We start from the raw sequence: 17606 nt of genomic DNA on the forward strand, positions 1-17606 counted from the left end.
ACTTGGGACTTGACTCGGACTTGAGGACAAAGACTTGGGACTTGACTCGGACTTGCAAAATGATGACTTGGTCCCACCTCTGGTAATTACCCACTCTCAGTCAAAACAGAATGCCCCTTTTTCTACATAAAACACTGGGTTTGTTGCATATATCTGTAATGTAATCTCTAAAATACACCAGATAAAGTCATCACAATAATGGAGATATGGACGCTGCAGTCAGAGCAGGACAATCGGCACAATGCTCTAAGAAACACATCACTAAGAACAGCACCGGTCACTGTGGGTTCCATAGTGACACCTACAGAGAGGTGCTCCATTGTGGGTTCCAGAGGAAATGGAAAGCTGTGAACTGTCAATTCAAAACGAGAAAACTCGGTTTATGAGAAGACATGGAAATGTGATGAGAAAAGAAGATGTTTTTAGAAGATATATTGAAAAACATACAACTAGAATAGCAAATAGTAAATTGCATTTACTAAGAACTTTTAGACAGTTTTGGAGTTTAGCTACTATTTCAGCTATATGTTAGCTGTTTTGGCTAATTTAGGCTTTTTTTTTTAAAATTTTTTTTGGCTGTTTTGGATTTAGGCTAATATTTCAGCTACATGCTGGCTGTCTTGACAAATTTAAGTTTTTTTCAGTTTTTTTGGTATATTTTGAAGTTTACCTATTTTTTCAGCTACACGCTATCTGTTTTTGCTAACTTAGATTTTTTTTCAGTTTTTTTAGGCTAATTTGGCATTTAGCTAATATTTTGCCTGGCTATCAGCTTCAGCATTTTCAGCTATTAACTTCAGCATTTTCAGCTATTAACTTCAGTGTTTTTAGCTAGTCACATTAGCATTAGCAGGTAATGCTATATATCTAGTTCATAATTATGTTAAAAAGTTATGGTTTTAAAGTTTTAAAATGTAGTTTTAGAGTGTTTAATAAATGTTTATCCTGTTCGGCCCGTGACCTAAGGTGAGTTTTGGATTTTGGTCTCTTGTGTGATTAAGTTTGACACTCCTGAACTAGAGAGACAAAAACATTTTGGTTGTTTTCAAAAAACAGGACCCAGCAACAAAAAAAGGGATGAGTTTAAACAAAAATGAAAAAAGTACTACGTCAGTAAAAGACAAATGGTCAATGGAATTGATGGAGTTACTAAGCAAATCAACCAGGTTTTTGAAATACTGCTTTACAAAAATAAACAATTTTAACAAGTATTTTTTGTATGTTTTTGTATTAGTTTTAATGAATTTTTGTATTTAATATTGTAATATAAAATAAGAATGTTTATATTGTAATTTATTAAAGATATAAACGTTTTGAGTTAGTTCCTTCCTATAACTGGAAAGATTTTATTTTAAGCTATTTTTTTTAAGTGTTTGTTGCAAACATACACTAAAGCTTGTTAAACTCACTAGTAATAGGTAAGACGACGGCCTCCTCACGATCGTACTGGTGTGACAGGAAGAGCCTTACGTCAGAGAGCGCAGCTCTTCACAGCCGCCTGTCTCGTTGAAGTCTTAGATCTCTCCTCTGATCTGCTTCCATTCTTCAGGAACTTTCATGTGGATGCTACAGGTCTCCTCACACAATCATCAAAGGGGGGAATGAAATCCGGCATGCAGAATGTCTCCAGCGGGGGAGCGTGTGTTCAGAGAGAGGCAGCTCTTCCGTCCCTCATCGTTGTATTAAAGCCTCCCTCAACTTTAAAAATGTAAAACATTTGATTAAGGATAAAAAAAAGTAAAGTTGGGTTAACACATCACGAGCCATAGAGCAGCTTTCTGAATGTTTTATGTGTTTAAACAGAGGCTGGCTTGCAGCGCCACCGTTCGTGTTTATGGTGCGGGTTGGGGGTGTGGCGTTTGATGGGGATGAGGGCAGCTTCATGGGGTAATAAATATGTGCAGTCCCCCTAATGTAAAGAATCAATGACAGTTTATCATGTGAGCCGATTGTCCAATCAGACACATAACGCTGCAGCACCGTCGGGAGCAATGTATGCGTAACAGATGTTAAGTTATGCGAGATGGATTTTGCTTTTATTGTGATAATTGCTGTTGGCTACATTCACTTGTGAAGATATGCATGTAGTGGGGCGTCATAAAGGTGATATAACCAAAGAAAATGCTGGTGTGAGAGGAAAATGTTTAAAGAACAGAACAGAAACTTTTGCATTTTATAAATCACAATCCTACAATATCTGGCGTGGTGAAATGAGGTGCAGTGTCCCAGAGGCAACGCTAAAGTGTCACCATTGTTACAGCATTTTGCATCATGATGTTGCCTCCATCCACCGGTTGCTTCTGTTAGATCTGATGCTTTAATTAGCTCCCCTGCATTTGTCATCTGGATGTGTTACAAGCCTCTGTCAGCTGCGTCTGGAACCTGTCTGTGATGCTGCGGCTGCTGCTGATAACAGCTCCACTCTTTAAGGTTTATTTAGAACGTTCAACCTCCTTCTCTCCCCAAAACAGCCTGCTGTACTGTGATCCAACCCAAACCTGGCACCAACGACGTACGCTTAGATCGCCTTCTTGGGTCATTGATGCTACAGCCATTCGCTGCATAGGATGTCTGCTCGGTTTAGGGGTGTCTAATGCCATGTGGCAGCTCAAGTTTCCTTCAAAGGGCCTGTCACATCTCACAGGGCTTTGAAATGCAGTCGGAAGTGAAATGCACACGAACACAGCAGGGAAAAACAGCTGCAATAAAGACATTTACAAACCAACAGGTGGACTCTGCTTTTTTAAATCCAAACAAACAAAAGCAAAAAACAAAACTATTAGGCTTACCAAATGTTCCCCACCATATGTTATAAGAAACACCATCAAGAGAAAGTAATTTTTCAAAATAATATCATATATAAGGCAGAATGAACTGTAGGGGGCCTTATATTGAGATATTGTGATTTCCTATCAACCCCTTGTCCGCATTCTCTCCTTTTAAATTCAAACTCAAATTAATTGTATTTATAAAGCACGTTTCCAGTTGAGAAACAGCTCAAAGTGCTGTACATAAAACAAATACAAGAAAAACTATACCTCACACACGCAATAATTTACGAAGATAAGCTTTTAGCTTACAGACCCTCAGAACCCCAACCTAACATTACTGGTACAACGAAAACGGAGATCAATCTTGGAGCTATCCAGTCGTACAGTTTAGATCCAGATTTCAGCTCAGACGAGGACAACAAAGACGCTCATGTATCTATTTGTCCACAAGTCCAGGGATCTGCAGGCTGCGGCTCCAGGGCCACATGTGGCTCTTTTACCCATCCATTGTGGCTCTTGGGTTCAAGAAAAAATATTGTTTTGAATTTTTAAAAAAGTCACTGTAAAGTAAAAAAAAAAAAAAAAAAAAAAACTAACTCAAACTTATTCGAACTAAGTAACACAGGGTGTCTTTAATTTTGAAAGGAAGCCACGTGAACATCTGTCAAAAGTTCATATTTAGCCAAGAAAAAAGAAAAACAAGAAAAGGGATATTTTCTCTTTATGTTTTATTTCTGCAAAAACAGTTCATTAAATATTTTTTTATAATATTAAAAAAAAAAGTATCTCTTATTTTTTCTAGAGGGTAAATTGAGACTTTGTGGCTCCCACTGGGTTGTTGTCAGTAAGAAATTGACCCAATTGGCTCTTTAAGCATTAAAGGTTGAAGACCCCCCGTCACACGGCCTTGTTTTCTCAACACTTTGCTCAGAAGGAATACATCTCAGGCAAAAGTCACCAAAAATCCAAGGTATATTTTGAAAGGACTTCATACAAACTTTTGTCAAAAGTAAAAAAAAAAAAAAAAAAAAAAAAAAAAAATCAAATTTTTAGAAAAATCCCTGTTTTTCTTTACATTTTTACTTCATTCAATCATATATATATATATATATATATATATATCATAAAAGTTACAAAGCAAAGCAGATTCAAATTTTCCTAAAGTGGGCGGCACCCACAAGGACTGAAAGGCGGAGCCTCAGAGATCGAGGCGTCTTACTTCTGGATATGAAAAGGAGTTTGAAAAATACATCATGTTTCATAAATAATTTATTCTTTAGTGTGCCAAAGGTTGTATATATAGAGAAAACATGGTTTACTCTGAAAGGCTTTGGACAGCATGATATAAGGCCTTTAAAAATACCAAAAACATAATTTTCATTGGAGTGGGTCTTTTAGGAAGATTTCAAAATAAACAAAGAAGGACTTATGTTTTAAGTTTAGGTATATTTGAGCCTTTACAGTTTCTAAACTCATTCAGTTACATCTTTCCACTTATTAATGTCTCTATAAAGGAGACCAAAACAGCTGTTTTCTATGCCAGAGCTCTGAACTGACCATGAAAAATATTACGTTATGATCAATCTCCTTTACCGACAGATTTTAGTCTTGAATTGTGTCATTTTAATAAGACGCAGCAGCAATAGGCTGAGGGTCAAAGCAGACTTAACCATGGCCAAACTATGCAGCTGTCACTGTTTTTAAAAAGACCTTAAATGGTAAGAATACCAGCATAAGTAGACAGAAATGTGTGTCGGATTGTGTCTGATGCAAACATTGTGTAACACGGAGGAATCAAGGATGTATAAGAGAATGAAGCCCAAGAGAAGTAAAGCTGGAAAGAAAAGTACAATCTCAGGAAAAACCATCTATAGTGAAGACAGTAAACCTCACAAAACAACATAATTAGCGTCTTATTATTATTATTTCTTCCATCAATGATGCTTTCTTTGTGTGTTTAAACACTGCACATGCATACAAACAGCTCTACCAAGCTACTAAAACTATGTCTCTACACAACTTTTGAGACAAAATTCAAACCCTTACGATAAAATCCATCAGTTTTTATGTCTGTAAAAATCATAATCCATATTCCAACACTTTCACTGGGTGAAATGATGCCCATTTCAAAAGACAGAATGCATTTGAATGCAGTCGGGGGCAGTAAAAGTGTACTTTCTCTGGTCCCTGCAGACAAGTGTGGAGCAGCAAAATCACTGCTCTGTTTTATGTCCAAACATTATTATGCGCATAGAAAAATATTTCTCCTCACTGTTCCGCATTAATTTGAAGACAGGTGAACCTGTGGTGCCATAAGCGTCAAAGCTGCAAGTCATCTCCGACAGGAGGTGCTTTATTTATAACACTGAAAGTGCGGCCAATTTCCTTTTGTTATTTCACAGCTAATTTTGCAGGTTTGATTGGCGGGAATGAATTCAGTTGGGCTGTCTTTTGCTCAAACATGATTGTAATAAAATGAAACGGCTTGACTCACTTTAGGTCTGACAATCATCTCTATGAAATGTCATTTTCTTGCATGATCTCAGAGGTCATGTTTCTCTGATCTTCTAGTAAAAAAGCAAATGTTTGTTCCCTCTCTCTTCTCGTTCTGTCCAGCAGCTGAGCAGACAGAAACTGAGCTTCTACAGAAACTTGACATGTTCACACTTTCTTAAACAATGTCGGAACGTAACGAATCAGTCATTTCATTATGGGCTTCACCGTGGAGAAACTTTTAGGATCACTTTACCTAGCATTCCTATGCGTCTATAAAGTTGGTTCTATCCATGTGGACTTCGCACGGATGTTTTTTTTTTTTTCTTTTTCCCAGACACTCCGGCCTCCTCCCATTATCCAAAAACATGCTGTACAGGTTGATTGATGACTCTAAATTGTCCCTCGGGTGTATTTGTGTGTGGTTGTGCGTCTGTGTGGCAATGCGAAGAAACTAGCAAAGTGTCCAAGGTGTACACCACCTTCACCCATCAGCAGCTGCTCTTGTTTGGGGGGAGAAAATGGATGGATGGATTTTAAAAATGGTAAAATCCTCCACTTCAGAGGACTTTCTCTTTTTCTATCTAGTTCCCATTACATCTACAATGTAATTAATTCATACAAGCATTCATAAATTACTTAATGGTACCATACACATCATTTTTTACATCAAAGAGTACATTTTCCAGAGCCTCTAACTGCATTCTCAGCTGCCTTACTCTCTTCATTTTTCCTCTTGAAGCTGTCAAAAACAGACATGACAGCAAATGGAATATTACTGCATGAGGTACGGCTTGTTCTATTAATAAAAGCTTTCAGTTTGTCTGACCTGAACCTGTTCCTGTAAAACGTAAAAGAATATTTATTTGAGGAGAAGACAGGTTTGTTCTGAAATATTAGAATCCACTGACTACATATGGAGTTCTGTCATCAACACCTCTACACAAAACACACATCTATACAATCGTGTTCATCTATGAGCACACGCATGAACAAAAATACACACATCTATACAACCACACACATCTGTACATATACACACATCTACAAAATTGAACACACAAACACAAATCAGCACATACAAGCATTGTATGTTCAAACCTACACACATATTTATAATAGGTGATTGAAGCCCAATGAGGCAAATGTCCTTTGTGATTTTGGGCTATATAAATAAAACTGAATTGAATTGAATTCACAAAGACAGCTGTACACTCTACGTATAAAAGCTTAGTCACACGTGTATGCCAACATATATGTCATTCATCAGGGGGGTGTGAATACCTACAATCATTCAAAAAAGGAGGGATGTGCAGGTGTGTTTGGATGGGCGTTATATTTCCACCATTAGTCCCCACGAGCGTATATTAAACTCCACGCACGCGAGGAGCGTTCCACGGGCACAGGACAGTCTCCATACCCGCTCCTCTATTCCTGTGTGCAGGTGAAACCTCTTCTCCACGCTTGTGGGAGGATTCTTACACTTCTGTGGCCTCTCCTGTTTGCCTGTGAAAGTATTCCTACGGCCCTATAACTAGTTGCACCCCCTCGTGGAGGACTGTGTGCTTGTGGAGCTTCCAATAGGAGGAGCTACCATAAAAAAAATAGGTTTAGCAAGAAACGCCAGAGCATGAATGGTTATTCTGACAAACAGAATAAATAAGAATAGCAGTTTATTTCTCAATAGACGTCTATGGGATTTTGGCTTTCTGGAACACAAGGGAGGAGGGGGTGATCAGTCCAGACCTCTATGTACTGTCTATGGTCCTCAGCACCTCCAGCCCCATCACCAGTAAGGTAAATGTTTGTGTCGATTCACAGCACCTTCAGTCCTTCAGAAAAACCTCTTAGCAGCACATCAGGCCCTTATTGTTGTGGTAAACCACATACATCCACCTGACAACTGCCTCACCTCCTGAGCTACAGTTAGTACAAAACCATTTTCATCCAGTATTCTGCTAAAAAAAACCTCCCTTTTCATTTAAGAGGCAATTTAGGAGGCAGAACTACACGGTGTTCCTCAATTTCCTCCATGAATAGTAATAGACAGAGCTGTTCATATGATTGCTTCAATTTAAGCAAACTAAGTGCCCTCACAGAGAGCCTCCTTCAGCCAAACACACAGCAGCGTCTTGCAATTGTCAAAATCCATATCCATGAGGTGATTTCATGTGATCGCTCTCCTCGCCACCAGTCTGTGTTTGAGTAACTCTCAGAACCACACACAGAATACAAACGACAGGAGGAATACAGGAACTTTATCATCTGATTTACTAAAGACCAATAGGTAAAATATGAACTTTTTAAAAGTAAAAGGTTAGTTAGAAAAATAATAGGTTTGATGTTTTATTACAGCAGCTACTCCTTTAAAACAAAAGTTTTGTTTTATGACACTTTTTTTGTGTAACCCTCAATCCAACACTTTTTTACTCATTATGAGTCATGCAAGATCTATGACAATAAACACACAACATGTGTTAGACTACTGACCAATCAGTCTCTGAGCACAGCAGTTTCTACAAACTTCTGAAAGATTGTGAAGCTACCATAAGGACTGGATATTCTCTGAGAAATAACAGGCAGCTTTTTTAGTTTTGGATAAAAATGGAGTTCAAATATTTTACACTCTTATCAATACAGTCCTTCTGTGACTACAGCTTCAACTAGACAGTGATGGCCCTCAGTGTTCCACCTGCTAAGCAACAATTCTAGCATCAAATGTTAGATCAAACAAGCTGATATATTAGCATGTCACTGTGAGGGGCTAAAACACACGTAATACTTTAGCCTCCCTCCTTATCACTGTAAATCTGACATCATAAAATGTTTATATTATTAACACTGCAGGAACAGCTTTGTCTTTTCACCAAAAAAGTTTCTTTGAATCCGTTTATTTCATTTTAACAGCATGTTCAGTGTAATCCTGGCTTTCTGTGGATCAGTAGTGTTGGAGCCGTTTCTTCAGTCTCCAGCCTTGATGAGCAGTCTCCCAGTCTTCTCTTGTTCAGGTTCAAAAATAGGCCATGAGTGAAAGAGTTTTGGGAAAATGTTTGCAACTGAATACATCTTATATTTTACATGTATGCACTTAATTCAAGTAAAGTAAGTCACTGAAATGTAATCCAATGTAACAATTACCTCTGGTTAGTATTTTTATAAATTATTAGCTCTTTGGCTTATATTTTAAAACATAAAATAAAACTAACAATTTGTATGATTTGTTGTCATGAAATGTATATTGTTGGTATGAAATTTATGTAATACTTGGTATGATGAAAACAAAAATAAATAAAAATAAATTTGCTTCAACCTTATTTTAACATATTTAGCTTTGAATGTGAATATGATTCATTATTTTAATAAATTTTGTGAAATCCATTTAAAGTTTTTTTGAAACTTTGAGCATTTTATTTAGGGCCTCGACTTTGACAGGTGGTTTAGAGCATGCTGACCGGGCCCGTCTACAGGACGTTATAATCCCACAGCAGAGCTTCACTACAGTCCTGTTCATGTCACAGTGAACCCTAAGAGTCCTTCCACTTTGGCTCCATTGGATTGCAAATGAGATCAGACATATACTGCAGTGGAGCAACAGTTCAAATACTCTCTGAGATGAGTTGCAGGTGGAGAATCTCAGGGACGGTTTTGGAAACAAAAGGAAGAAACAGCTTCAGCAATATTTTTGTTGGTTGAATGAAATGCTGCCTTTCTGTCAGTCTTTTATTGGTAATTTTAGGTTTGCTAAACACAGTTTAAGAAGGAAACAGAGCAGCAATTAAGCCTGCAAGAGATAAAAGCGTCCATTAGACTCTTATTATCTGGTTGACAGGGAAATGTCTTCATTTTAAACTGAGGAAAGGAGCCAGAATCTGAAGCTCGATCTAATGTGCAAAGATGTTAAACATTGTTTCTTCCCACTTAATGAAATGCTGCCTCATTTGTTCAAACTCCAGATAGCTGACGTTCATTCAGAAAACATCATGGGTCACAGGAAGAGAAGGGGCTTGGAGAACGGACACTTGAACTGCAGTGAGAATTCTAACACAGATGGATCAGAGGGTTAATGGTTCAATTTGTGGAAAACCTTTTTTGCTTTGATATCAATCCATCCATCCATTTTCTTGACCGCTTTGTCCCTTTCTGGGTCACGGGGGTGCCGGAGCCTAACCCGGCTACTGATGGGCGAAGGCGGGGTTTACCCCGGACAGGTCTCCAGTCTGTCGCAGGGCCACTTTGATATCAATAAGAAAGATATTTAAGTTCAAATTTTCTGTTACTTCAACAAATACTTTCCAGACAAAAATCAGTAAACTTTTAAAGAAAGTCCTGCACTAAAGCTGAGAGTGGTGTTCTAGACCACCATTCAGCTCAGTCTGCCAATCAATGAATGGAGTGACTTCTTCCTGAGAAGTAAATAATGTTGATGCAGTTTCAGTCAAACTCAGATCAGGTGCCCTGATGAGACTGGATAACCTTTAGAGGACCGTCAGAGAACCATTGGAGAACCGTCAGAGAACCATTAGAGAACCATTAGACAATCATCAGAGAACCATTAGAGAACCACTAGAGAACTATTAGTGAACCATTAGAGAACCGTCAGAGAACCATTACAGAACCATTAGAGAACTATCAGAGAACCATTAGAGAACTATCAGTGAACCCTTAGAGAACTGTCAGAGAACCCTTAGAGAACTGTCAGAGAACCATTAGAGAACTGCAACAGTACCTTCAATGAACCATCAAAGGTCAAGCACTGGATGAAGGTACCACATACTCAAATGTTCTCCCCAGACTTCATCTGGAAACTTTGCAAAGGCGCATAAAGAATTGAAAAGCTTACCTCTCGGCGTCGGGAGGCCCAGCAGCTCTGCTTGATCTTCCAAACTACTGCGGCCACCAGCAGCAGAGACAGGAAGCAGCTGTAAAGAGACAGAAACAGGAAGACATGAGGACGAGCTTCAGAGTCATGAGCGTGTTCTGTGATCCACTGCAGGAACAGACTCTGCTGTGTTGCGACAGCCGTCACAGCAGAGGCGATTTCAGCTCAGTGCTTTTAAACAAAGCATTTCACAACCTTACTTATAAAGAAAACCACAGTTTTGCTGTCCAGACTGGATGGAGGGGAATTTCAACTCCAACTTTTTAGGACAAAAATACTGTTCCCCGACAGATGTTTCAGCTGCAACTAGTTTTATTGCAACAAAGATGATTTACTGTTCAATCTTTACTTTCAAGTTATGTTGTGGAGTCTCCAAAATTTGCCATCTTTAACCCTTTAGCACCAGAGCTCCAGTGTTTAAGTTCTTTGATTTACTGTAATTTTTGTATTTGTTAACACAATAATTCCAGTAGATTCTGAAGCTCGCGCCCCTTTTCTCCTTCAGAATCTACTGGAATTATTGTGTTAACATTTGAAAACTTACAGTATGTCAAAGATTCTGTGTTTAAGCGTCACCAGCGATGCCTCAGGTGTTAAAGAACACAAAGATTCTTTTTTTTTCTCCCTGTTTTGTCTACATTTTCTCATAATAGTGGAATTGTAGAAAGAATGAAGGTGATAAAGAGTGAAGACCAGACCTTGAAGTGCTAACTTTGAAAGAGATGTGGCAAATCACATGAACAAAAGCATTCTTAAAACATACCTGAATAAAAAAATGGCAAAAGTGCCTTCAACAGCACAGTTGCAGAACATCAACCAGAACTTTTTAAACAGCTTTTAAATCACACTCCAACTATATTTTCGTCTATTATAAAGCTGTTCCTAGTGGTCTTTTCATTATGCTTATACATTTTTTTAAGCAAAAATTAAAACCTGTGTTGCTTTCTAGAACACAGTTTCTGCAGAGCAGTAGAAGCTCATTAGAAATTTGAATCTGGGTGGTGGGCGGGACTTCGATATCCAAGGATTCATTTCTTTTACACTCTCTTGTTAGCTTACAGACCCCCACAAGCCACAGCTAACATTAGTGTAGCAAAAAAAGGCGAGCAACATCAGAGCCATGCAGACGTACAGTTCTGATCCAGATTCCAGCTCATACAAGAAAAAAAAGATGTTAATGGATCTATTTGTCTAAAGGTGGATGACCCAGAATTGAAGCGGCATAAGGAGACCGCCCATAGTTGAAAAACCCAAGCTTTTTCACCTTCAGGTTTTCATCTGCTCCTGATCCATTACGATTTAAATAAAGACATACTCAGAAATCTTTTACTTATGTCTTCAATCATGAAAAAAAGGCTACAAGAACATGTGAAAAACACCAAAACACACGTTTTCTTTCATTCTTTCAACAAAAAGGAAGAGCTGCAGTTCTGTTGCTCTGCCGTCAGCTAAGCCTGAATAATAAAATAAAGGAAACGGAGAGGATGCCGTTTCCTGAAGCAAGCAAAGGAAAAACAAAGATTCTACATTTTAAGTTGAGTTTTAGCATTATTGTTGGATTTAAGAAAAAGTTTGCCTTTTTAAAATCATATTTTTCATCCACGATGGAGGAGCTGACTGGACTTGAGGCTACTATTAATAGCTGAAAGGTCAGAGGTAAAAAAAATCCTTTTGGAATTCAGGACTGAAGAAAGAAAAATGATGGTAATTTGTTTCTTTTTTTGCATTTTTCTGTCCATACATTGGAGCTGTGTTTGCAGAGATGTGCTTGTGCTGGCTTCATGACTCTTTCTCTACTCCTGATCAAAACTACATTTTTACATAGAAGAAAATAACTTCAGCACATCAGCTGATCTTCTGCCCACCTTCCTGATGAGAACTGTTTGACATTGATGCAACTGGAACAATGGCTTCCTGACACTTTAAAGCCAAAAATTCCCCATTTTCTAAGAGAAAAGTCTTTCCTTACATTAGAACACTAATATTTCGAATGCTCTACAACTAAAACTGAAGTCTGTAATTTGCTGACACATGTTCAGTGAAGTGAAAATATGCTTAGCTTATATATCTAGTAATGCTCGTAGAACCAAAAGCTGAAAAGAAATCAAGCACTTAGCTTTTTTTTTCTTAAAATATTTTTTTTTTTTCGATAGCTTTTCACATATATAAACGATACTCAAATAGAACGATTTGGTTTAAGTCCCATCTAAAGAGTCAACAGACGAGCTTTCCTTTAAATCGCAGAGGGTGGCCTGTTTCTGTAAGATCACAGAGGGCGACCCGGTAAAAAGAATCTCAGGGTTTGAAGTGTTTTTAATTAGGAACTCCCACGCCGGATCATAGCACACATTGAAACTCCTCACTGATTTTTCCTCCAAGTTTTTAATCCAAATGCCTTCCTCAACTTTTATACCTCCTGTGATGCGTTCAGATCTTTAATCATCTTTGTAACCCTCGTCTGCTCAACCTGTGTCGCTCTTTAAAGAGCCAGTCATTCAAGAAGGAAAAAAAAAGCCCCATCGCTCCAGGCTGAAAAGGACTCTTAAAAGATCTATCCATTCAGCCATCTTATTGATCTGCCTCTCTGCTGCATGCTTTAAGAGGGACACCGTGCTGATGAATGGCTGGCGTGCATAGAAATCAGCCGCACATCAAAGGCCTCCGCTCTTATCAAGGTGGGAGGCAAAAGAGAAGAAAAAAACAAAGAAGACAAAGCCATGAAATATAGGGACCACATGGTAAAGGAGAGCTGTAGAGGATGAAAGATTAGAGAAAAGAAAACAACATATAAATTTATAGCAAAGAAAATTAAAGGAAATTAAAATGACGACCAGAAGGTAAGATCAGAGACACTAACACAAAGGAAACCCACTCAAATAGAGTGAAGGTCTGAAATCTGCAGCTTCTCAAAGGCAACCAGCCATGAAAAGGAAAATGACATGAAACAGGAGAAAATCTGCTTCGTCCTTCCCACTGATGAACCACAGAGGATGAGCCCCCGAGAAAACACATCGCTGTAAAATTTAGAAGGCCTTCAATTTTTCATTCGTTTGGGGTGGGGGGGGTCACGCTTTGCAGATTTAGACATAACATTTGTACAATTACAACATTATTTCTCTAGGCACAGTAAAAGAGTGGAATGGTCAACCTCTGACTGGAGAGTGGGTTTAGTGTCTTTGGGCAAGACTCTAAACCCAAAGTTAGACCTGCTGTTACTGAATTCATATGTGTGTGTGTGTGAATGTGAAGGTATGTAAATCTTCTTGTGTGTAAAATGTCTACGTTTGTGTGAATTTGCATGTTTCTAAATATGTGCGCATGAATATGAGTGCGTGTAAATGTGTGTACGTGTGTACGTGTGCTGTCAAACATGGGTTTCAACACCAGAATTGCTGGGTGGAGCACAGCTGTGATTGGTTGAAGACTTTTACCAAGCTGTTTCTTGTGAGGAACCATTGTGGAGAAGCCTGTGTGCTGGTAGGACAAATAAAGGTGGCGCACATCCTCATGGAAGACGAGGGTGTGTCCAAAATCCCTCTCTATTCCCCAACTACTAAAAACTCAACAGTGCGGGACTATAAAGTGCCATGGACTTTAAAGAAAATTCAGACACAATGCTCACCATTTTTCTTTCCTTTTTCCAAATGCCGGATAGGACGTCACCTTATTTCTCAAAGTAAAAATTGATTCAATATGAACATTTGACAACATTTTTTATGAATCCACTGTGTTCTGATGGTGAAAATGTGGATGGCTTATCAAAAAAAATTACATTTAAACACATTTTTGTTTGAAATTATTCAACCGCAATGCATTGTGGTCCATATTAGCTAATTTAGTGAGCATTGGTGCAAACTAATTCTTCGCAAAGACTTCTGGGAAATTTCTAGTGCACTCGATTTTAGAATTAGTAGATTCGGACAGCACTACAAACTGGTGTTCAGAGAACTTTGCAGCAGAAGTAGAAAAAAAAACATCTACAAACACCAAAGAGGCAGTCGGTAAGGACTGGAACTCTAAAATAAAATCAACTTCTGGAAATGCACTGTTTGCTTGATTCTTGTGGATATTATAGAAATTAAGAGTCCATTTGGTTTGTGTTTTCTGATTTAAAGGTTTTTCAGCTACTGTTGAAGGCTCAACTCAAAGAAACTCAACTGGAAACCAGAGAATCTGACGAAGTGAAATGTCACAGAGGTGGACCATTTGTACAACAGAAGTAAAATGTGGAGGATGGAAAGTTGACTGGTCCTTTTGGAGTCAAATCCTGTTTCATCTTTGAGTGGATGTCTCTTCTCCATTTCAAGAGGGAAATCGTAAAAGGAAATATAACTTGACGGTACGTGAATGTGCATGAGTGTATACATTCACTAAAACTAAAAAAAGCCACAAATGTTTCATTTTCTTGAACTTTTATGAATTGCTGTTATTTCACTGAGAGCTCATGGACAGAAGGGCCAAACACGTGGCAGCTAGGAAGTGTGATGTGCAACCCCTTCTTCATTAAATCTTCATCAGGTTGGAAGCGTTGAATGCTGTCTCCTGCAGAGGAAGAGGAGTACAGCCACGGGCTGCTGAGGCTGCAGAGGTGAGCTCTGACGTGTCACTGCCTAACCTCAGGGCAAACACCAGCACTCTGCTCTGTTGTCCAAAGCCTACTGAAGGCTAATCCCGTCTGCTGCTGCCGGCTTTCACTCCAGGGAGGGAAATGAAACCTGCTCTGCAGCCAAACGGCACTTCATCGTTGCTGGAGCTGATACGCTTCGCTCATAGCCGCTGTGCTTTCCCACTCCTGTCATCCACACCCCTGCTGATCCAGCAGAAAGTAAAAAAAAAAAAAAAGTAAAAAGAGTTGAACATGCAGCGGTGTGAGCTGCTGAACAACGTGAGCAGCTTTGAAGGCTTTCTTTACTCACAACTCTTACGCTTGTGGTTAGAAAGTAGATTCAGATTTATGTTTACTTACAAAGATGGGAAAAAAAGAGAAAAAACTAACATGTTTTTTATAGATCGGTTCCCATCCAATTCAAAAACAAACTGAAAAATAAATATTTATAGTTCAATTTCAGTTTATTGTGTGAATGCTTAGTAATCTCCTTTTTGTACGTTTTTTGACAGGTAAAAACGCAATCAAACTTTCAGAGATTTTACCAATCTTGGTATCAAAACGTTCAGCTCGTTCAGGACATAAAAAAATTTGCCCCAGAGGAAATGAATGACAAAGTTTTCAAATATCATTATTTCAAGTAGATTAGCAACAAGTCTTTAAATATATTCATGGGATATGTTTTCATCTTTTATAGCAATTTTCAAAAAAACTGGAGTTTAGCAAATATTTTAGCAAATTTCAAAAGTTTTTGGCTAATTTGTTACTGGAGTTTTTTTTAGGCTAATTTAGAGTTTAGCTTCTATTTTAGCAACAGGCTAACATTTTTGACTAATTTGATTTACTGAGAAATTTTAGGCTGTTTTTGGAGTTTAGCTAGTATTAAAGCAACAAGTTAGCTTTTTTGTCTAATTTAGCATCTATTGAGTTTTTTTCTGATAATTTGGAGTTTAGTTCATATTTAAGAAACACACTAAATATTTTTTGCAAAATTGTATGAATTAGGCATTTTTAAGCAATTTTACTACAAATTCTTCAAAAATTTTGGTCCACTTGTGTTCTTTCATAGTTATTTAACAAAATTTCCAGTCTTTTAGAATGTTTAGCATTCTGTAAATAGCTTTTGCATTTTCAACAAATCCCTTCCGCAATTAAAGTAAACTGCGTCACCATTTTCAACAAAAAGTTTCAGCATCTTCAGTGACTACTTTCAGCTAAAAGCCTTCACACTAGCGTTATCACAGGTAATGCCAGTTTTCTAGTTAAGTCTTTTTCCATGCTAAACTAATTTTCTAGCTATGAAATCATCATAAAGGTTTATTTAGTGGAAGTGGATTTATTGCATTAGGGTCAACTCCACAAAATGAGTGTTTGAATCTAAGTGAACACCTGAAACCTCAGCCAAAGCTAACATAAGAACATAGAAAAAACACAAGATGTAGATGCTGGTAATTAGAATAGGTTAAAATAAAAAGGTCAAACTGAATCTTTTCAGTTTCTCTCCTACATAAGGGTTTGCTCCTCCGGGGGCTTTAGCCCATCCGTGTAAAATCCTGTCAAAACACATTTCCACAGAACCTGGAGCAGCAAACGTGTGCTGGCTGAGGAAGCAGGAGCGGGATGAGGTGAAAGGACTGCGGTCCTCAGGGGACTCTCTGGGAGTGAGTGAATGAGTGAGAGGTTCACAGGGTTTCAGCTGGGTTCCTGAGGCCTTCATCCACACGCAGGTGAAGAAGAGGAGGAGGAGGAGCAGAGAGTAAAAGGCTCAGAGGCCTACAGAGTGATGCCACTCAATTATTAATCAGACTTCTTGCAGCAGCTTTCAGCTTCTTGTGGATCCATAAAGAGGAAGGATTAGCTGTGAGGAGCTTCTTGCGCTTTACCTGCAACCTAACATGAGGTCAGCCGCTGAGAGAGCAAATGGATGCACGGGAAGGTAAAAATAAAGACAAATAAAAGGAAGAAAAAAGAGGTGGTCATCTTTTTAGAGGAGCTGAAGATAAAAAAAATTTAGTCAGAACAAAACTCAGGACAAAAAACAGGTCAAAATAGGCAGCTTGAAGCCTTAATACCCAGAAAAAGTTGGAGAAAGAAGAAACCAGAAGAAAGAACACCTGGAGCAGCAGAGCTGCAGGCTGGGTTTGAGTTTTTCTACATTTCCACTGATGATGAAAACAACCGTCTTCAGTCTGCAGGACAAAGATGGAAAAACTGATGAAGAACAGAGTGTATGCAGCCTTCAGAAATTCATGAAAGAAGCTGAAACTCTTAACTTTTGACAACTGTTTACTACTGCTTTGAAGACGGACAATTATGCAGATATTTTAGAAAATTCAAATTCTTATTTAAGTTATGTGGTAAGATAATGACTGAAGAAGACTATTCCAAACATCTTCTTTACATTGTTCTACTAAATTAATGAATGCAAAGTTTGATGTTTTGATATAAAGTTATAAAAGTACTTTTGACTACGTAAAGAGTAGGGTTGGGCATCGATTGGGTTTTATTCAGTTCCGGTGAAGCGGTTCTTTTGTTTCAGTTCCTACTTGGTGCCAATTACGGTACTTCAGTAATAAGAAATAATGCCTACATCCTCCCAAATAAAAACATTTTCATCCCCAAGTCGTCACATATTGACGAATGGTTAAGACCTCCGTATCAAAAAGTAAGGTTTTGGGTGTCTTTTGACGTGCTGATTGTTCCCATAAAATCAGAGATCCACAACCTCCAAGCTGCAAATCGGTGACCCGCCCCTGTTTTGCAACGCGGCAAATTCGCTGCTCACCACGTATCAAACATATGATCCTGAGATTGATGCCGTTGAGAGATCAGGTTTATTCATAGTGAGGACTTCTGC

General features: G+C 38.3%; 1 protein-coding gene across 5 annotated transcripts in view; it reads right to left on the reverse strand.

Moving 5' to 3' along the window:
- Positions 1–17606, reverse strand: part of atrn (attractin) — a 130813-nt gene that overhangs the window by 37756 nt on the left and 75451 nt on the right. For 4 of the 5 annotated variants that reach the window (XM_024262193.2, XM_024262268.2, XM_036210090.1 and 1 more), the window contains exon 26: positions 10105–10183. In XM_024262193.2, coding sequence (XP_024117961.1) covers positions 10105–10183 — 79 coding nt within the window. Of the gene's footprint in view, positions 1–10104; positions 10184–14477; positions 14951–17606 lie in introns of those variants that run through there. The other variant, XM_024262336.2, reaches the window with a different exon arrangement.

The sequence above is a fragment of the Oryzias melastigma genome, linkage group LG22 (assembly GCF_002922805.2).
Source record: "Oryzias melastigma strain HK-1 linkage group LG22, ASM292280v2, whole genome shotgun sequence".
Lineage (NCBI taxonomy): Eukaryota > Metazoa > Chordata > Actinopteri > Beloniformes > Adrianichthyidae > Oryzias > Oryzias melastigma.